Raw genomic sequence first — 22,473 nt, 5'->3', positions numbered from 1 at the left:
ATTTTATGCTCCCAACTTTTTGGAAACAGTTTGGGGATGGCCCCTTCCTATTCCAACATGACTTCGCACCAGTGCACAAAACAAGGTCCATAAAGACATGGATGAGTGAGTTTGGTGTGGAAGAACTTGACTGGCCTGCACAGAGTCCTGACCGCAACCCAATAGAACACCTTTGAGATGAATTAGAGTGGAGACTGCGAGCCAGGCCATCTCATCCAACATCATTGACCTCACAAATGCGGTTCTGGAAGAATGGTCAAAAATTCCTATAAACACATTTCTAAACCTTGTGGAAAGCCTTCCCAGAAAAGTTGAAGCTGTTATATTAAACCCTATGGATTAAAATAGGATGTCACTCAAGTTCATATGCACATGAAGGCAGACAAGCAAATACTTTTGGCACTATAGTGTACTTTTCACCTGGAAAAAACTTATTTAAGATATACAGTTGGACCTTAAAATCACTGTTGTACTTTTATGAGGATAATTTCATTGTTTGCGCCTTGATGAATGAAAAATGTACCTGTACAGTACCTTTATTTCTAACAGTGCACTGTTTCTGTCAGCTCAGCTGGCAGACATGCCATTCACTGGATATTTTTTCTTTTTGCACTGTTCTGAGTAAACTACAGAGACTGTTGTGTGTGAAAACCCCAGAAGACCAGCCTGTCTGGCACCAATGATCATATCACAGTTAACATCGGCCTTTGAGGTGCACTTATTTCCCCATCCTGATGGCTGATGTGGAAATCACCTGAAGCTGGCTGTCCATATATGCATGATTTTACACACTGCACTGTGGCCACACGATTGGCTAATTAGATAATTGCATGAATAAGTAGGTATACAAGTGTTCCTAATGAAATGCTCAGTGGGTGTAATTCACAGTTATAGACAAACACATTTGTCTGTTTAAAATAGTATGACACCAACTGTGCTAATGACTCCTACTAAAGCTAATCGGAGTCAAGTGTTCCAATTAATGTGATGAGATTAGAGTTGTAGGTGGTAGAGATGCTCATGGATACTGACAAAGTCTGCTTCTCTCAAGAAAGAATAGTTGGTGTGAACCATGTGTCAATCATTAGGTTCAGAGGCCTTCATCTACTGACCTGGATGTTCACCAATCAACAATACAAGAATTTGTCATCAAATAAAGCAAAATTAGAACTTACTGCTCTCTCTGTGAGTGGGTATTCTACAAAGGTCACAATGTGCAATGTCACAATGTGCAATTATTATTAAATGAATACTGCAGCATTTTTCAAAGTAATCTCTATTAGCTGCATCTGTAACATATAGACACTTACCATAGGGAGTAATTTTAATGTGTTGCTCTGTATGCAGTAAAAGAAAGCTTTTGGCTGTAAACACACTTATTGCTGTTGTCAGAAGAAAACATCATATCTCCAAAATAACAGGAAAAGGAAATTGAACCTACTTTACTTTTAATTTAAGTCAAGATAACCAGGCATTTTTCCAAGCCATTTCGGGCCCCTTTTTTGGTCCATTCTTTCTGAAATTTACACAACATACAGGGAGATTCACTAGAAAGAGTAACTTGTAACTTCAATTAGGATGAAGCAATCTAAACCAAAAAAACTATGCAACATAAAAAACACATGAAGGGGTCCGGGCGTCTTCAAGTGAATCTCCCTGTATAAAGGACAACAGGCTTTTTTAAAGTATGTCAAAAACTGAAAAATGAGGTTTTCTTCCAGAAGCAGCATTATAATACAAGCCAATGTTCAAGCGAAGGTGTGTTTTTTCTTTTCTTTTATAATCTGTATTTTCATTATGGTGTGTGATAAGTGAATATATGCTACAGGTTTAGCTGTTACAGAGTAGGTTAATAAACACTGGAATTTTCCTTTAGTATATAGAAATGTCCACAAATGACTGATAAAACATCATTAATCTACATTTACATGAGATTTTCTGCTGTTTCTAATTGTTTCAAATTGTTTGGGTTTTCTCATGTAATGATTAGAAATAATGACTGTCAGAGAGTTCCATATGCCATAAAGCTACATTTGTGTTCTTATACAGGTTATGCTAGCACGCATGAACAGCGGTGAGAGGGTGTTTGCGGTGAAGATACTGAAAAAAGATGTCATACTGCAGGATGATGATGTGGATTCGACCATGATAGAGAAGAGAGTGCTATCACTTGCCTACAATCACCCATATCTCACCCACCTCCACTATTGCTTCCAGACCACTGTGAGTGCTTCTGAAGTTCTGAATTCCATTGATTTTTCAGAGTTTCTGCCTAATGAAATGTTTAAGGCATAAACAAAGCCTTTCAGAGTAGTTTGATGTGTTGTTCTAAAAGGTTTATTGCTTCTTAAAGCTATTACATGCAATGGTTATAAATACCTTCATAATGCCTGAGACAGTGCTATGTGATTTGGGATAAGCTTTTGGACTACATTTTTTTTTAATTATTTGTTCATACCAGAGAGGATATATAAAGTATTGTAAGGCAAGATAGTACACAAAAACAACACATATTTTCAAGATTTAAAACTATTTTAAAACTGTCAACATCACATGTAAAAACGTGTGTATGTGTATGGTCATTGGAGGTTTTGGATAGTAAATAAAATGGCTATATTTGCATAGACACTGTGACGCCTGAATCAGTAAGTTTCTCTATAATGTACCATTTTCACATGAAACTGTGAACAACTTTGTTTACATCTCAGAAGAAGACGTTTGCAGAAATTCTGACAAATCAGTGGAGTTCCCCTTTAAATACCTAAGATACTGTCAAGAAGATTCTCCACAAACATCTTAACTTGGTTTACCTCTGCTGTTAGTGGAACTAGTTGGTGGCTCATTCCTTTTCTGTAGTTTTCATTCTTGTCCTACATTTTTATCGCTTTTATCAACACTAGAATACCATGTTCAAACAGTAGATGGCAGCACATTATGTATTTTCACTAAAGACTTACAGAACATGCCTCTTGTGGCAAACAACATGTGACACACTCAGCATGCCTGTTCTAACCTGCTTACTTTAGGAGAAAGAACAGATACAGATCTGGGTACAGACTTGATCTGATGTGTTCAGATCACTGATAGTGAAGTGTAGTGAAATCATGCAGTGCATCTGAAAGACTGCTTCAGATCTCTTTTTGTGATTCAATTTTTTAAATACATTTTTTGTTTTGTTTTGCTTTTCTTGCTGGTTTGTTTGCTAGATTGTAAGATAAGACAGGACATAGAAGTGCATTCGGTTTGCGGTTCAAACTGGTTTTGCATAACTGCAAGCTTAGAAACCTTTCAACAACTTAATGTCCTCACTATGTTGTAGGAATTGAAAATGAGAGTATTTATGGATTTGATTTGTCTTCTTTTTGGAGGGGGGGGCATAAAATCTTTATAGACTTGTAATAGATAGTACTCGAGACATTCCACTTTTAGTTACCTGTGTTTATGTGTTTGATTACCTGTCATCCTGATAGCTAATATTCAGGTCATACTAGCTTCAATGTGTGGGATGGCGCTCCCTGTTCCCCCATCATCAACACAGGATGGTTGTGTTTGTCTTTGTCCTCGTAGAGATGGTGGTATCATGAAGGAGTCCTAACTAGATGCTGGAATTGAATGTGTCTAAATTGAGGAGAGAACTGGAAAAAAATCATCCAAAAAAATATATAATAAAAAAATGTTTTGTGGCAAAAAAGTTCATTAATCTTATAAAGAATGTCAGTATCTTGGTGCCTAAATGCTTAGATTTAGGTAAAAACATATTCCTGTCTTAATATCTCTTTCATAGGATCGTTTGTTTTTTGTCATGGAGTTTGTGAATGGTGGTGACCTCATGTTTCACATACAAAAGTCTCGGCGGTTTGATGAGGCTCGAGCTCGGTTCTATGCTGCTGAGATAACATCTGCTCTTATGTTCCTCCACTCCAAAGGCATCATCTACAGGTAGGGCCACATGGGTGCTCTGATGCATCATACCTACTATGTCAAATATTCTAAGAGAACTAGCTTGATACAATTATAGGCCACCACAATCAAACCTTGTTATCACCTGATTATACTGACTGTGTATGGGTACAATAACCTTTTTATATTCATCAAAGTTACAGGACTATTGTTCTTTCGCAAACCTTTATGTCTCTGTAATTATGACTATAACACAGACGAATTTCTTTAAATCTGCCAACTGTGTCTCAGTTACCATGCAAAAATTGCTGACAGTGAAGTGCAGTGAAGTGATTGAAAAATCACTTTTTCACTGGTGTGTTGGAAATCTAACGTTAGTCATGAATGTAAGGAGCATTGGTCATGGATAACCACCAGAGGAATTCTCATGTCCCTGTGTACAGGTTAACATCTTCTAACGTCAAATTGACATGGTAAGTGATGCGGCCAGTATGACAGTAGTTCAGAACTCAATACAATTACATTCATAGCTAGTGCTTCTGTTTCATTCAGCTGACCACATGAGGTAATGTCAATCACATAGTGATTACCAACAAAGTCAGAAGGAATGGATCTTATTTACAGTGAACCAAATCTAGCACCATATCGTACTGATTCTGTGGAACCAGGACACTATGGTGAGTGACAAATATGTGCAAATATTCTTAGGCAAGTGACAAAATGCCAACAAGGCCAACACTTGTTGGACGTGTAGGGCCCAAAAACATTGCCTCTACCACACCGTGCAAGAACCTCTGTTTTCACATAGATCTCCTTGTATTCTCTGTGCACAAGAAATAATCGTTTTATCTTACAAATGTCAAGGTCATCAGAACAGAGCAAAGCCTGATCTGGAATAACAGGCAACGTCTAGTGTCTGGCTTCTCTGTGAAAGAAGAAAGTTCATGCCTTGAAGGTATAAGATCTTAGGTAAACATGCTCTAGCCATAGCAAGGTCCTAGACTCATCTACACTTCACCTCTTGACCAATAGTTTTCAGACCTGGTCCTGGAGGAGCCCCAACCCTGCACATTTTAGTATTAGCCTGCCAAAACAAACTCACTTCTACACAGGAAGGACTTGTTAATTAGCAGATTCATTGAACCAAGTGTGTTGGGAGCAGGGCAAATGGTAAAATGTGCAGGGCAGGGGATCCTCCAGCACCAGATTTGGGAACCACTGTCTTAGACAGCTCAAGTAGCTGAGATAACCACCACTACAAAGGTGTTCTTCAATGAGATCAACTTGAGGCCTGTTTGTGACCACACAAAACAGAATGTTTTCCATCAAGGGCAAATACCATGGTGGCTTTCTAAGCAAGAACACGGAGTGAAGGCCCAGCATGTCCTTACGGAAGGCACTGATCCAACTTTATGAAACTAGGGATACACCTCACCCATGCTCACGATAAACAGAAATAGCAGTGACCTCTGTTCAGCATGTTCTGTTGAACAGGCATGCATCGTCTAGTTTGATGAGGCTTTTATATCCTAGGTTGTCCACCTGACTACTAGCTCACAGTGCATCAGTTGAGGCTCTGGCTCACTATCCACAGCCATAACTAAAAGTGATTCCAAGCGTGGTTGCCACACTGAACCTTCCAGATGACACTGGGGGTCCTTTCTAAGTCAGAATCATATAGAGGCTGTTAGTACTGAAAGCAGCAATGGGAAATGCCACTAGTTCAACAAGGTGGTTGTAACCATGAAATGTGAAATGCAGTGAGCTGAATTGAATATGGCATGGTGACCACAACAGTATGGGCAATTTAGTAAAAATGTCTGTTGTGGAAACCATTGATACCAAATAGCTCCTGTGTTGAGCCTTGGAAGTCCAGAACGGAAAGGCAGCCATATCCCTAAGAGACCATGGATGGTCTATTACATGAGCATGAAAGTTCCTCCTGGGCCATGTCTCTGCATTTTCTTCTAACACTCCAAATTCAACTCATAGAGGCCTTGTAATTAGCTGATGAGTTTTATTTGTTAAATGGGGCAGTGAAGAAACTGAAGTCTTCACAGTGTTGCTGGGATGTGCTATTTCAATAATAGATTAATGCCTCTGTGAAAAGAACAAAGAGGTCGTAGCTGTTTTGCTGACTGCCTTACATGTTGTGTCTCTGCATGACTTTATTCATATAAAATCATGACCTGTGCTAAGGTGCAAAGTAGCCTCACAGTAGTGGATTACACTGCCTCTGGTGAACAGGAAGAACAAACTAGAACTGTTCTCAATAGCACTTTGTGAACTATGCTGAAAGCTGTAGAATACTCTTTGGAGCTTGACTACTTGAGTACTGTCATGTGTGATTTTATGTACATTTAATGTACATTTACACATATTTTCTCTGACAATAGTGTGGATGCACATTCAAAAATAAACATATTTATTGACTTTTCTTCCCAGTTTTAAAGTGTTGCCAATTAATTTTTCCAGAGAAATTAAAGAAAGCTTTATTTTCACCAAAACAGATTTGTGAACCTCAAAAGTCTTTTGGTTTACGATTTGAATGTTCATATTCATACAGCATTCTGTGTAAAAGAAAAAAGAAAAAATGCAAATCAAACAAAGAAGTTGCTGGTGTTCTCAAAACACTTGAATGGCCACCCCAGAGCCCAGACCTCAACATCATAAAGGCTTCTTGGGATTATTTGGATTGTGAGAAGCAGAAAATGCAACCAGCTTCTAGGACTGAACTTTGGACAAACAAAGGAAGTGTAGTCTTTTTCACAGTACTGTATTTTTCCAGTAATTTATTTCCTGGTAACAACTTTTCTGGACTTTTCTTGTCTGTGAGAATGTCCTTTAATTTGTCTGACAAGTATGGCTGTATCAAACCTATCTTGACATTTCCTTGCCAGTCAATCAAATGTGCATGTTTTAACTTTGCAGAAACTGTATGAAATAAGTCATCAACTACTAACAAGCAGTGCTTTGTCTGGCTATAGTTTTGTTTGTGCCTGCCTCTGCCTGCTTTGTCAGATCTTACGGATACTGCCCAACCCCCCAGCTGAGAGTTCCTTCCCGTAGTTGAGCAAACAGAACTTCCTGGCTGTTGCTTCTGTCACACGATCTGGTCCAGCCTGCACAAACTTCTAAACTTTATTTGCGCATGCAAGCAAGCCAAGGCAAATGAAACCTAAAAAGACCCCAGGCCATTGTCTGCAGATATTTCTCGAAGGCCTCTGCTCTTTATGATCCTGCAGGGCTTTTTCTGGAATGGTTCAGAAAACTTCACTAGCAGCCTGCCATTTATGACTGGACAGGCCCCCTTACAAACAATTTTATTGTTTTTTTTAAGGTCATTTATAGTCATTGTGGCACCCTTTGAAGTCAGTTTTATGAGGGAAGGTCTAATTATGGAAAAGTAAGAGTACTGCTTTATGTTAGTACAAATAGGGTGTTTCTGAGAGAGTTTGTGAATGTGTGAAAGTGCTCTGTGGGGTCATTTGATGTGTGCTGACATGATGGTAGTGTTTGCTCCCAGTGCTATGCTTACGTAAGCTGTTTACCCAAACTGTTGGCAAGCTAGGGGATGAGAGAAGCCCTCTAGGGCATACACAAGCATGTCTCTACATTTATCGACTCGGTTTATGATTAATGATGATACACTTTCACTTGCTTTTAGAAATGGTGTGCATGTTTGCACAATTTAATACAAAGACATCACATAAACACAGATGGTCTCATAATAGAAAACAACAGGGATCATCCAAGCCCCTCTGTGTCATCTTGCTGACCCATAATCTTTGATTAGGAGCAGAGACATTATAATCCAGCGCTAATCTGTTTCTAACCTAATCTGTGGAGAGTTGTCCTCTCAGTCCTTTGGCCTGCCTTGTTTGTAGTCCAGTAATGATTTTATTATCCTTCCACCAGCCCCATCTCTTCTAGGGATGGAATAGGATGCACTTATAAGGAATACTTCACACAGGCTTTCAGTATGACTGGCTTTTAGTGAAAGTTCATAGATGGCACTTGACATTATTTTATTTGCATAACGATAGTCTTGCAGGGTCAATGATCTCATTATGAAAATACTTATCTAGGGACGCCTTTGTTAAACTTGTACAACTTGGGTTCAAAAGAGGCTTGTTGTTCGCCTAACAGTGTTGGTAAAAGCATTGAATTTTGGCTTCATGAGGTGCTGAATTTTAAGTTTAAACATGTAATACTCCATTTGTTCTTCTTTAAACAAGTTCATGGTCCCACTCATATTTAGCTCAAAATAGATAAGATGTTTTTCTCTATGAGAAAAATGAATGCTGTTATTGAAAATCTCTGCTTTTGCATTGATTATACAGCCTACTCTCACTGAGCATTTTATTAGGTACACCTAATAAATGTGTCTATGCTCATTGTCCATTTTATCAGCTCTACTCACCGTATAGGTGCACTTTGTCGCTCTACAATGATAGACTGTAGTCCATCTGTTTCTCGGCATACTTTGTTATCCCACCTGTATCCCATTTATCAATGGACAGGACCCCCACAGAGCAGATATTATTTGGGTAGATCATTCTTAGCAAAGCAGTGATACGAACATGGTGGCCTACAAATGGATCAGACACAGCAGACTTTCTACAGTCTGACCAAACAACAACCTGATTATTACAGCGTAATACTGAAAAACCTTTTCAGTTTTACAAAATTCTAGCATATGATGCTCTCATGATTTGGCCAGTTTTCTGAGGAACAGTTTTTGTCCATGTCCAAAAGAATTTGCTAATAATGGCCTAAGTCTAAAAATACAGAAAATGAAAAAAACAATCTGAGCACTACAGAGTTACTGGCCAGAGAATCTGTATTAGACTAGATTTTATATGAGTCAGTTGACACTTATAAGCATTAATCATATTTTGACTGCTAAATGAACTTGTGTTTCAGAGAATGCAGTGACACTCAGGAACAAAACATACACAAGACAAACTGTATCAGGTTTGGAACATTGTCATGTTTCACAGATTATGATGGAGGTGATTTTCAAAAATATCATTCATTTTTCTCATAGACAAAATCCAGAGATCCTTATAAAGGCAAGACGCTGATGAATGACATATGCGTTCAGTGGTCTATGCCTCATGACTGTCCCAAGATGTTCTCATTACAAGATCACATCTGGTCCTGTGAGACTAGAATAATGTTAACTGCCCCTGTTAGAGTATTTTGGATGACATATTCCTTTAAATAGTAAGTGTATTGTAGAAATGTGTATTGATCTTCCAGACTGTTCTACTGTGCGTTGTGTAGATTATGGCCTTGAGCAAAAGGCTGCATTACTCTGCTGTTTACTCTGAGCTGCACTATATTATATATATATATATATATATATATATATATATATATATATACACACATACATACTATTGCATGTTGAACTTTTTGGGAAACTTTAAAATAAGGCCCTGGTTTTACACCTGTCAGTCAGTTGGTCAGACAGTAACCCAAAAAAGAATCTGTGGCTTTTCAGGCAACTTTGCCAGTTTACCACCCTCTACTTTGTGCTTAATGCCCAAGATAGTAAATATGCCACGCAGTGTGTGTGGCAAATCCAACTCCCTGCCACTGTAAGCGTGAGAGACTGCATGTCTTTACTGGGCCTGATTTTTTTGGCTTTCCTCTCTTTTTCCATCTGTCTCTCCCCAAAGCCTGCTTTCAAACTATTCCAGTCATATACCGGTCTGGAATATTATCAGAGTAATAAGTAACGTCGTCTGTGTTCAACATTTCTTTACAGTGTGCTCAAGGCTGGTTTGTTGTGACATCATGTAGTTGTAGCTGCTCCTGTAAATTACTTTGTGACGGATCTTTGAGCCTTCATCCTCTTGGTGGAATTTCATCGATAACTCTGCTACAGGATCAATATTGCCTGCTTCTCCTCATGACCTTACTCTTTTTTTCAGTTCCAGAGAAATAAAGCACACAGCTGTTTTCAGTGTGCCACAGACCAACAGGAAATGAATCATATTGCTCACCAATTTCATCATACATGGCTCAGCTTTCCTGTTCTCTTAAAGTGTGTTTTAATGCAATAGTAGACAGAATGATAAAGGTGTAAAATGATCCCTGAATGGCCCACATTATAATTTGTTCAAAATTAGGTGAAATGGGATTCTTTTTAGTACCATTACTTTGCATTTACTCAATAGCACATTATTGCTTTGTGCAGACAATTTGGGTGCCATGGCTAGATAATGAACTCCAAATCTAAGCAGGTTCAGATTTAGGTTCTATGGGGAAAATAAAGTGTCATTTTCAGAAATTGCCTCTATCACACCCTTTGGTAAACAAACATGTGCCAAACCCAATCTATTTTGTTTTTTGTAAATAATCCCTGCTATGTGTCACTGGATCCTCTGAATTATGAGGTCATTTAACAATTGAAATACAAAAAAATGCTACATACATGCTACAAGCAAGCTAACAATCCTTTGTGTTGAATTGATGTCACATGAAAAGAAGTCACTGTTATATACCAACGAGGCTCAAACTATGAACTGCTACTGCTAAACAACTGTCACATTTGCTGGTTTGCATGAGGTGTTGCTTATCTTATGATGTCACTTGCGCCGCAGTGTTAGCTTGCATGTAGCAATAGTCATGCTTCAACTACTTAAATGGCAAATCCAGCACTTCAACCACTTTTGAAAATTTCTTCAGAATTCAATCATAGAGATGTAAACAGATATTAACAATGTTTTGATGCCAAATGGTGTAGGGAACCTTAAAGACTGATTTTTTTTACTGTGGCCATGATAGAAACCAGAGGTCATGATGTGTAATATAGCTATTTGGTTTACAATCCAAAATGTCCTACATGTGAACTAACGTGTCTTCCAAGTTTTCATATATAGTGTTGATGAGGCTAAAATAGTACTAAAAATAGTACTGCTATTTAGCCTAACAGTGCTCTGCATGTATCTTTCCACCAGGAATGTGCTTTTTATATTCAATTTTAACCAGTTCATCCAGTAACTTTGGATGTCTGGTTCCTTTCACCACCACTGTGAACATTGTTGTTTACCACAGAGCATGATAGCAGTGATTTGCCAAAAAAGGTATTATTTTTCTTGTAGAGAATTTGCTTAAATGGTCCCTATAAGGCTATGGTGGCAGAAATGGATGTCTAATGCTTTTTTTGGACTTTGGATGCCAAATGAATAGTGAGCTATTGTTACAATATCATTCTGTACATGGTTTGTGGTCACCAGACAAAAAGCCTAATCAAATCAGTAGCAACTGAGACTATATCTTAGCTCAGACTCAATATTTGATTTTCTTTTCCTCTGATGTTCAGTTATTGTTGTGCTTAAATTTACCATTGCCCATTGTATATATGCTGATACAGGGACCTGAAGCTGGATAACGTGCTTTTGGACAAGGACGGCCACTGTAAACTGGCAGACTTCGGCATGTGCAAGGAAGGGATCCTTAATGGTGTACAGACTGGCACTTTCTGTGGGACACCAGACTATATTGCACCAGAGGTAAAAACATTTTCAAAGACTTGGAGAATATATGCCACTGTGTGAATCTGTAGCATTTAATATATGTGTGTTTTGGTGTGTTATGTCCTGCTCCTGTTTCCCTCTCTCAGATCATCCAGGAGGAACAATACGGTGTGTCGGTGGACTGGTGGGCTATGGGGGTGTTGCTGTATGAGATGCTTTCTGGGCACGCTCCGTTCGAGGCTGAGACAGAGGACGAGCTGTTTGAGTGCATCCTCAGAGATGAGGTGATCTACTCATCCTGGCTTAGCAACGAAGCAGAAGACATCCTCAGAGGGGTGAGCTCCTACATTTATTCCAACCCACTTAAACATTCTATAAACAAAAGAATAAACAAAATAGTTGATACTCTGGTCTCATGAGTTTAAGAAATATACTTGAAACAAATGAAATGATCTCTCAATATGGTGATAATTTGATAAGTAATGAGTAAGAAGATTTTTTGAGGAAGTAATTTTTGAAGTACACTACATATCCAGAAGTATCCAGATATCCATTATTGAATTCAGCTTCTTTGAGGTGCACTCATTGCCTCAGACGTATTCAACTTTGCACACAAAGCTTGCATAATATCCACATAAAAGCGCTGCCAATAGAACATGATGCTCTGGAGCAGCTGATTTAGTGATTCTGGGGCCCTAGGCAAAAGACATGAGTGGTGCCCCCTGACTGCACATTTTTAAATGAGTTAAAGAAATATGCTTGAAAAAAGCGAAATTATCTTCCAATACAATGAGATAATTTGATATAGAAGAACGTATAAGTAACGAACAATAAGATTACCTTTACCAGTAAGTAATAATTAAATGAATCCCTTTACGAGAAGGAATTAGTAACTTGTAAAGGATTATTTTTGAGTAATTATCCCAAGAGTGGAGCTATCCAGTAAGTCACGCTAGCTTTATGTACAGTCTGCTTAGCCTCTGCGGTGCTCTGTTCTGACTGTTAGCTATGAAACGGAAGCGACAAGTGTTTCGCTTTTCTTCCTCAGTTTGCATTTCTCTGCTTGGATACCCTTATTTGATTTATTCTTTCAACACCTAGAAAATCATACAGAAGAACTTCCTCTCCAAAATGTAGATTATCATTTAATTGCCTTTGGAATAGATTATTTAGCATAAACCCATACAGCACAGTACAAAGACTGCCATTGAGCTGCACATGAGCCTAAGTTCACCATGCCCAATGGCAAACGTCAAACAGAGGGTTATAAAGTTGCCGGCACTGGGCTGTACTGCAGTGCAGCTGCATTCTCTGGAGTGATGGAGCTCCTTCCAATACCTTTGGGGTGAGTTTTAGTGGGTTTTGAGATCCAGAAGTAATCATCCAACATCAGTACCTGACCTCACTAATGCTCTTCTGGCTGAATGCAATCAAATCCTCACAGCAATTTTCCAACATCTAGTGTAAAGCATTCCCAGACCAGTAGAGGCTGTTACTGCAGCAAAGAAGAGGCCACCTCCCTATTAATACCCTTGATACCATTATTAAGACTCTTGATAGAAACAGGATGAACAGGGTTTTAAAACAGTCATGGGGCAGTCGTGGGCTGGAGTTTACGGAACTAACCCTCTGATTGGAAGGTTGCTGGTTTGATCCCCAGTGCTGACAGTCCATGACTGAGGTGTCCTTGAGCAAGACACCTAACCCCCAATTGCTCCCCGGGCACTGTGGATAGCATATGGAAAACATATATTTAACAGAAAATTACACAGAAGCCTCACACAACTGCATATAATATCTTTTTTTTCAGCATTTAGTGTGTCCATCTTTTACCTTAGTACAGCCTACAGCGTTTTTGTCTGGTTTACAAATAATTATTGTGCATCCTTTCATACACATAGTATTGAGCGCTCACAGTGGAAGGATAGACAGAAATACGTGTGGATGTTTTTAAATTTGAAGCAAGAATGGAGCTTGATTTTCTACTCTCTCTCAAAACTGGAAGCATTAAGTGTTGTTTATCTGATGGTGACCTGTGACCGGTGGCCTGTTTTTTCTATAGCTTTTAAGAATATTTTTCCTTCCTAACACAAATGGATTATCTTCTGTCTAAACCTGTTTTAAATTTCTTCTAAATTAAAAGAATGGTGGTCTTAAACTTTTGCACAGTACTGTGTAGACAGAACATAGCATTGTGCTATGTGCGATTCTGGTAGTATGAATGACAATACAGATGGATGAGAATCCAACCTGAATCCCTCCCTCCATAACAACATGTCGAAACCTGTCTGACTAGCAGTATAACTGAGGCAAAGGTAAAAGCAAGAGTCATTTAACTTTTATGTGCACTATCAGCTTAGAGGAAGAACTGATTCTATGTTACCCACATTGATGTCATGCCCAACATCTGCTTTTCCATTGCAAAACCACAATGCAAAAAAACCCTTCCTTCTCCTTTTTACATTTGCATTACTTTCTTCTGTAACTTCACACTCACGTTCATTAATCTTTTCCAATTGTTCCAAAGGTTCCAGTTGCTCAGTTATACAAAGTTGTGCATGTAACTGTAACTTCACACTATGACATCGTCAAAAGCAGCATTTAGTGGTTCTGCAAAGCAAAACATCTCTGTATTTAAAATCTGAACCTTTCTGATTGCCTCATTACCCTGTGCCATTCAAAAAAGTGAGAAATAAGAGACTAGTCTTGTGTTCTCAAACAATCTTGGTAGTGTTTTAAAAGAAACTACTCCACCAGTCCTCTAGTGCACTGTTCTTTTTTTTTTTATCAATTTCCTTTTCTCAGTACAGCTTCATGACAGATCTGAAGCACAGATCTGCTCTCACAGAGTGAAGCTTGATTTTTTTTTCTATCTTTCAAAGATGAAAGCTTTCAGTACTGCTTATCTGATAGTGACTTTTTGTGTAATATGACCAGCTTTGCTGTAGCAGCATGCTGACTTGTGGGATTGGGAGGGCTCTTATATAAGTGCTCTGTCCTATGCATGAGGTTGCAAATAGCATAGTCAGATGCTAGTTTACATGTTAAACCTAGCGTGCTGTAGCTTCTGCCGCAGCTTCTGTTGTACTATCTGAAGAGAAACCAAAACTCTCCCTGACTGACCCCGTTATGTAACCCTGTCCAGACCCCTTGACTTTGCAGCTCAGGCTTTGTTTTGACAGATATGTGCTGTGTCATGCTGTTTGAAATTTTTGGAAACCTTTGATTTGCAAATTTAATTTGTTTATCAACAATCATATGGTGATTCAATGCCATTTAATTCTAGTAAGGGTTAAAAAGCTGTGTCTATGTAGATTAACCTCTACCATGTGACTGTAGACATATCCCTCTGGATAGAAGATGCTTATGTGTCACTCTTCAGTGCATTAGAAGATGTGTGCTTATTGGCTAAGATTCCCAATCCCTATATAATGCAATAATTTCTCTGTTTATATCCCTATGCAATTTGAATTGGTTGTAAATATAGTTAACGGTCTCCAACTTAAAAATATCTGGATTGTAATTAAACTGTAATTAGCCACTCTTAGCCACTCTAAAGACTAATTAGAGCAGACCTTGCATGTCACGTGTGCACACAGCAACATGACTCTTAGGGCGTACCTTAAGAGAATAAAGCTGGCTTCAAAATACACCTTGCACTTGCAGCATCTATAAATCCATAATTACCTGTTAGGAGAGTTAAATACCATGGTATGTAGTCACCCTGGCTATTCAGGAAACAGTCATTTTCTGAATCAGTACAATGAGTTAGAATTCTATTTCATCCTAAGCCGCATGTGAAAGAGGCCGTGTTCTTGTCTCTTCTTTCATTTAGAGCTGTGGAGGAGATGAGCCGCTCAGCCTTTTTGTTCTGTGTCTGAGGTGATAAAAGATTTTGCTCCTAAGTCAACACAAGTGAAGTTTGACCCTTGTTTGAACCTTGTTAAAACCCCTCCCCTCATAAATAGTTTGACCCAGTTATCTGTCTCAGAAGAAACACTACAATCTGTGGCTGGAAATGCCTTTGTGATGCAACAAGCCGCTCACTTTACTGAAATCCAGCCACTTTGACTTTTTCCCACATTAACAAAATTCCTGCAGTGCTCATATGGGATACAGACAGTTGTAAAGTTTATCATCCTTGTGGTAGTTGGCAAACATGGTTTCTTTTCATTTTCAACAAATCAAAGATGATAAAACATTACTGATGTTAATTTTGACATGTTTTGCTGTACTTTGTAGAAGAACAGAAAACCTGCAGAGATTTATAATAGAAACCAGTGGGCAAGTCACTGTATTTTGACTTAATTTTTCTGTTCTTTTAATGTTATTTAATATTATTTGTTAAAATTGAAAGGCAGCATTACTGAATCTAAAATAAAATATGGTGTGAGTACATCATATCTTGTCTTTATGTCACACTCACTGGCTTAAAAATGTCCGGTTTGATTTCTCTGTCTCAAATGCAAAACTAACATTATACTGATGAAGATATAATGACAAAAGAAGATAAGTTACATCCTCAGAAGACATGTCCTTTACCAAGTTTTGACTGTGTTCATCAGATTCATCATTCAGAATCATCTGATTTATTCAGATTCAGATCTGTGGGGGTCCGAAGCACAAGTGGATATTAGTGGATACATTTACATCACTTTGACAAAAGGTTTCTTAAATTTCAGCAGTGCGGCCTTAAGCATGTATGGTATGTTCTGTCTATGTGTTACCCAGACAGGCTGGCTTCTGAAACATATCAAGTACCATGGATAATAATTAAATTTTTTCCTGTACTTAATAAAAAAATTAGAGAACTTAGAAAACTTGAAAAATCTAAAGAGTTTTTTAGGGAACCTAGAAAAATGGTTCTTCTGTGAAACACCTTTGGCACCTTTAGTATGAAATAAGCATACTAGTCTATACATGAATTGAAGTCATGAAGCTCATACTCCACTTTCTTTCTTCTTCAGTTCCTGACTAAAGATCCTTCACATCGGCTAGGCTGTACAGAGCGGGACAGAGTGGAGTCAGCCATCACTGCTCACCCATTCTTCAAAGAGGTGGACTGGGAGAAGCTGAGGAAAAGAGAACTGGAACCCCCCTTCAAACCACGAATAGTAAGCTAAGCCATTATACCTCTACTGAGCCTTAAAATTTTCACCATCAGCATTACTATCTAAAGTTAGCAGTTGTGCTAGCTTACAACTAAGAGGTCACTACTGCTTTAACCCCTTATATGGCCAGCGGGCCCAAAGTTTCATTGCAGACTTCTATAACTTAAGAATATTTCAACCAGTTTGCATTGAAGTCCCTGTAGTCACTAAATAATAGGCCATCATATAATAAACCTGGGATTTTAAGGGGCTAAGCTCTAATGCTGTCACTGATATAACATGGTTGCAGCTGACTGGACTGAAATAGCTCACGGCTTCATTTTAAACAGCTGACCTTTTCATGTTGTGCTGTGCAGAAATCTTTGGAGGACGTGAACAATTTTGACCCCGACTTCACCCAAGAGGAGCCCACACTGACCCCCATTGAAGAAGCACTTATCCCCCTCAACCAAGCAGACTTCAAACACTTTTCATACACAGCTCCCGAGCACCGGCACAGTTAACAGACAAACTGCATGCTGCCTCTTATTTATCACTGGATCTTTAGTGTAAATATGCTACTCTTCCTTATGTAAACTGTGACAAAATGTTTCATAAATGTTTGTGGAGTTTACTCAAGCACACAGTTATGCTCACTGCTATCCAGACACATAAGAAGCTTCCAAAATAAATAAGTCTTTCCAACATTTGAAAAGTGTTTTCAGAACATTCAGGCCTGTCTTTCCCATTCTCAGCCCTGGAATACTCAGATTAGTGCAGCGGTTCTTAGTTCCAGTTCTTCTGCTTCCTCTGCTTTAACACATCTGATTTAACTTATCACTTAACCACTTAAAATTATTAAATGGGCTGCAATCTACCAATGATGATTCAATCTGATTGCATTAATTTGGGTTATATATATATATATATATATATATATATATATATATATATATATAAACTACGTAGGGTCCTACTTTTTTGTATTTTAGCTTTTTCCCTGACATTGACTCTGTGACATTTGAGTGGTTCCATATATCAAAAACAGTCATTTCAGCTATTTTCCAGCCTCTTTCATGCCTTAGAATTAAAAAGACTGTTTGTGTTATAGAAAAGCCACTTCATTTTTTATGTAACTGATTACTCTTCTGAATGGCTGCTCTGTTTTGTGAACCATTCTGAAAATAGTCCAGGCTGAAACACTCCTTATAACTTCAGTATGAAACTTTTTGATGATTAGTTTTTACGTAAGGGTTGTATGGACTGGGACATGACCAGTACATTTTGACTGTAAATGGTATGTTTTTGGTCACCTCAGTATTGTTTAGATGTTTCCACCTTTGCATTAAAAAAAAAAAAAACTAAGGAATTTGCTGTGCCAATATGGGCCCTTCAAGATGCTAATTCAATAATTACTATAAATTATATGGTAACTACTATGAAACTCAAGTGGAAGTCACATAGTTATCAGAAGGATGAAATAAAGTATGGACCTACATTGCACTATTGTTGCTTAAAGGGTTAATCATCTCTTTAGAGTCTCATTCAGGTATGTTAGAGGCAGGAAAAACATAGGATGGGTTTGAGAATGACCAGTCTAGTCTGGTAATGGAGCACACCTGATTCAGCTCACATAGGGCTTAATAATGGTGAACTGTGCAGTGTACATATTACAAGACGGTTGATGGGAAACGCAAAGAACAAAGCAATAAGTGTAATGATGTTCCCCAGAGTTCTTGCACAAGAACTGTTAATTGCTTACAGTGTTTTTTTTTCCATGTGTACATATGTTCTGTGCCTATGTGTTCATAAAGCCAATCATACATGTTTATTCATGTATTAACATGCAAGGGAAGTGATGGGTTTAAACTTGTTTTAACCTGTTTGCAATGCTTCAGGCTGAAAAAATTTAAACAGCTGTTTGTCCATATGTCTTTAAATGTAGACAGATAGATAAACGTAGTTGTACCACGCTAGTGCATTAATTTAGATTAGTGTGTTGGTACCATGTGCCTCCTTGTATTTATATTTAACTGTGCATTGAATGTAAAGGGGATCATGATGTAATGGTCTGTATGTTAACCATGTTGTTTGCATAGTCTGTTACAAAAGACATTTTATGAAGAGCGTTTACCATAAACTGACGGACATTACATTTGTGTGAACAGACTTTTTAAAATACTAAACAGAAAATAATATGCACAGATACAAATGCTCTACCATCAATCAACCTCCCTCCCACCCATCCACCCTCAGTTGGTATCTTAACACAACAAAGTTTACATAGAAACAAAAGAAAACATAAATCAAAGATAAATTAGTATACACATGCACATACATAAATCTACACACATGCATATACCCATATACACACACACTCTACATATGTATATAAAAATAACCATATATTTGTATTTATGCACTCATTTATTAAGCTTTGTTGACTACTATGAGTTGTAACTCACATGAGTCAGCTCCTGCTTCTGCTGAATTCTGAACTGAAGACTGGAGTCAACATGCCCTAAAGCAACAGCATCATTTCCTCTGGTTCACTAAATTATTAAATATATATGCTTAACCTGACACAGGTGGAAGCATTAAATTTTCAGGACAGAAATAATAACATCTCATTTACACCTCGAAGCAACAGCAGAGCTGTACCACTTTTCTATCACTACAGTTGCCAGGCATGCAAACATCTCAGGAACCTTTAACCTCTCTGGTAAAGTGTCAATCACGAGCTTGTTTATAAGACAGCTCTGTGGTAACTGTAGTGATGCCTTTCTGAGAAACAGAAGAAGAAAGCCAAAGTGAAAGCAGTTGTTTCTAGTTTAAAAAAATGAAATGATACAGAGAGCTGTGCAACCATGCTTGATCTGGTAGACAACTAAACCTGTCACCATGAGATAAACACTACTTTAAGGAGAAAATAAAGCTCTACTCTTGCTTCAAAAAGTCCACAGGTGTCTCTGACCATCCACACTGATGGACACTGTGAAAAGACAACTCAGTGCTAGTCTGAAAGGATGTGTCAAGAAGCTGTTACCGAGAAAAGGAAATAGACAAAAAAAGCAGAACATGTGCTATTCAAATTTAGAGCTACAGGTCTTCTCAGAACAATGAACTGAGAACTGGACTCCAGAGTGAATGTGTTTGGGATTACATGGATTATGAGAATCAGAAAGTGCACCCAGCTTCTAAGATTGAACTTTGGAGGTAGAAAATATCCCTGCAGATTTCTTTGAAAAACTCAATACAAGTCCCCTGAGAAGAATGGAAGCTGTACTTAAAGGACTAAATACTGAAAAAATCTATATTTTGTTGAAGCTTTTGAGGTGTCGTTTTCTGATAAATATATTTCTGCATTTTTTCTGTAATAAATGGAGGGTGACCTTTGAATTTAGCACAGTACTGTAGGTGTGCTGACTCTGCACATTTTGAAAGTTAAAAGCAAAACATATTTTTAAAATAAACAGTGTGTAGTTGTATTTACTCAAAGATGTGTCAAAATTACATACAATATAGCACAAATGGGTAAACTAACTTTTAATTTTCTAGAGTGTTTAATTGTCTATGTTATCCAATAATATTTTGGTGGTTAGCTCTCATATCTTTTGAGTAGCTAATTCTCAGAACGACTAGATCTTTAGAAAAACTTTAGAAACTTTAAAACTTTAGAAACTTGTCAACAGTATGATTTAGGTTGGTACAGTGCTTAGGCTGATCTTTGTATGGAAAACCGCCATAGGACGTGTAAATTATACATGCTTAGTAACAGGTCTGGTTACTTGTGTGTCATAAAAGACTGAGAGTTGACCTGAATTAGACACCTTGCGTGCTCCTAAAGATCTACCGCTCTACAGAGTTTCCAAATCTAATCTTATATACCTTGCTGTAAGACAGAGATGCTCCAAAAAAGCATGACAGGTGGGTTACACTGGGCTATCCACAGGATGGAATATCTCAAAGGGCAGAGCTCAGCACCTCTGACCCAGTTCAAAGCTTATTCTCCATGACACAGTGTTTTGTCATGTTTGGAAAAGAAAGGCAGCTGAAGAGCCGCTTAGCAAAGACTTTCGCGCACATTTGTGCTTACCATCTGGTTTACAGGAGCCAAATTTGTATTTCTGTTTATTTACTGTGATGCAGATTAACAATTATGAGCATAAATAAAGTATGTAAACTGCGAAAAAGAAACAATTCAGCCCTATTTTCAAGATGTGTAAATTATTTCATTGCATTTGCATATCACAGCACATGCTAGTGTTGGCACTAAAATGAATGTTTTTACTGTGGTGGTTGTAAAATGCTCTACTGTCTTCTGGCTTTGGCAAGAAATTGTATTTTGCAACTGATGATGACAGGAAAGTATAACCTTGCATTTGGTTGGACTGAAGTATTTCTTCATCCAGCAAAACAACGTCAGGCTGCCAAAAACTAGCCGAATCTGGCTGAATGGCGTCTGTATGATTCAGACTTAGCTGGTGCACTGAGTCAACATTGCTGAGAAGTTCACTGGGTTCTTCACAAGGGATGTTCCAAGACTTGAGGGGTTATTTCAGTTATTCTAATACAACAGTACAGGTGTGGCCTTTGGACAGTTTTCTTGAATGCAAAGTCTTTTTCGCAGCATCAGTATCAGTCAATGCCTTTAGTGTGGAAAATCTTTAGTATCTATCACTTCACATAGCTGTCTTTTGACAGCTCAATTATTTGTTTTCCAGCATTCTCTGCTAGCTCACTAGATTCCATAAATACGCACAATGTCTGACCAACAGTCTGTAATGGTTGTTGCCAGTATCCAAGTAAAGAACGTGACTAGCAAAAGGCCAATTCCAAGTAATGTCACATTCCTGGCAAACTTTAGATTGAACAGTTCATTTTGTCCTTGTTTTACCTTCTGGTGGCTGGTTGTTTGTTTTATTCCATAGGACTTTACTGGTAAAAACGTTTCATTATTTTAGTCATGTGGCAGTTTTACGCTGCCATATTACAGTGCGTTCTTTGTTCTCTCTGCGTCTGCTTCACCATCCACTATGACTATATTTACATACTGCGTAAGTGGGTTTATGGGTTGCAGTTATGAACTGCAGCTTACCAGTAATGTCTGCAATACTTACTCAAGACAAAATATACTACTGCAGTATATCAATTGCATAAGTCATGGTCCCAGTGGCTACCTGGTAAATACTTCTCTAATCTTCTCTGAATGCCCGGAGGTAAGCTAATGTATTTTTAGACCTGCAGAGCTATTCATGGACCACTCTTTTCCGCGAAAGGGTTTATACCTTCTCAACTCCATTCAGCTTTGGTCAGTGTGGTCACTGCTAATAGTGCTACCATGCTGTAGTTGCAGCCACTTTGTTTCATTATTTGCCAGTTTTACAGGCCCAGATAAAACATAAGCCAAGACTGATAAGAATTTCCAACAGTCATCTATGTCGATGCTGCAGTTTAGTTCAAGACTAATCCATTAATCCGTTTGGGAAACTGGTCCATTTTGTGTGGAACTATTACTGAAAAATTCACAAGTTTGACCTAAATTCCCTTTCATCTGTTGTCTGAATGGGTGTCAGCCTTTCACATGCAATACGTCACATCAGTCACAGCTGAGGTGTCTTACAAATGTCTTCCACAAACAAACCGTCTAATATAAACTGTAAACTAATTTATGAGCACCAAAACAAGAACAGCTGCGAGATTCACAAGGCCGTCAACAACCTCCAGGCTCCGCCCGTTGAACAAAATATGTGGTTGTTTTACCAAAGTCCTTTCACACTTTCACGCTGATTTCCACTTTTTTTTTAATTTGAGGCTGCCGATTCCTGTGACTGTTCTAACTTCTCTCATGTCCATCATATTGATCCTCTGTCTTTTTATGTCACATGATGGTGCCAATCTATAATGTAAATAGGGCAATCCTTATTTCATTTGTGATTAAGGAAAAAACCTTAACATAAAAACTATGGACTTGTCTGAGCTTCCTTGGTTCA

The 22,473-nt window shown here is 38.2% G+C and overlaps 1 protein-coding gene across 1 annotated transcript in view; it reads left to right on the top strand.

The window, feature by feature from the left end:
* Positions 1-17,195, top strand: part of prkchb (protein kinase C, eta, b) — a 30,207-nt gene extending 13,012 nt beyond the window's left edge. The window contains exons 9-14 of the mRNA XM_017710485.2: positions 2,050-2,223; positions 3,785-3,939; positions 11,288-11,426; positions 11,537-11,725; positions 16,358-16,504; positions 16,858-17,195. Of these exons, the coding sequence (XP_017565974.1) occupies positions 2,050-2,223; positions 3,785-3,939; positions 11,288-11,426; positions 11,537-11,725; positions 16,358-16,504; positions 16,858-17,004 (951 nt within the window). The 3' untranslated portion in view covers positions 17,005-17,195. The remainder of the gene's footprint in view (positions 1-2,049; positions 2,224-3,784; positions 3,940-11,287; positions 11,427-11,536; positions 11,726-16,357; positions 16,505-16,857) is intronic.
* Positions 17,196-22,473: the final 5,278 nt, after the last annotated feature.

Source organism: Pygocentrus nattereri, chromosome 4 (genome assembly GCF_015220715.1).
Source record: "Pygocentrus nattereri isolate fPygNat1 chromosome 4, fPygNat1.pri, whole genome shotgun sequence".
NCBI classification, from domain to species: Eukaryota; Metazoa; Chordata; class Actinopteri; order Characiformes; family Serrasalmidae; genus Pygocentrus; species Pygocentrus nattereri.
Note: the sequence above shows the minus strand (reverse complement) of the source record. Positions and strands in the feature narration are given on the sequence as shown.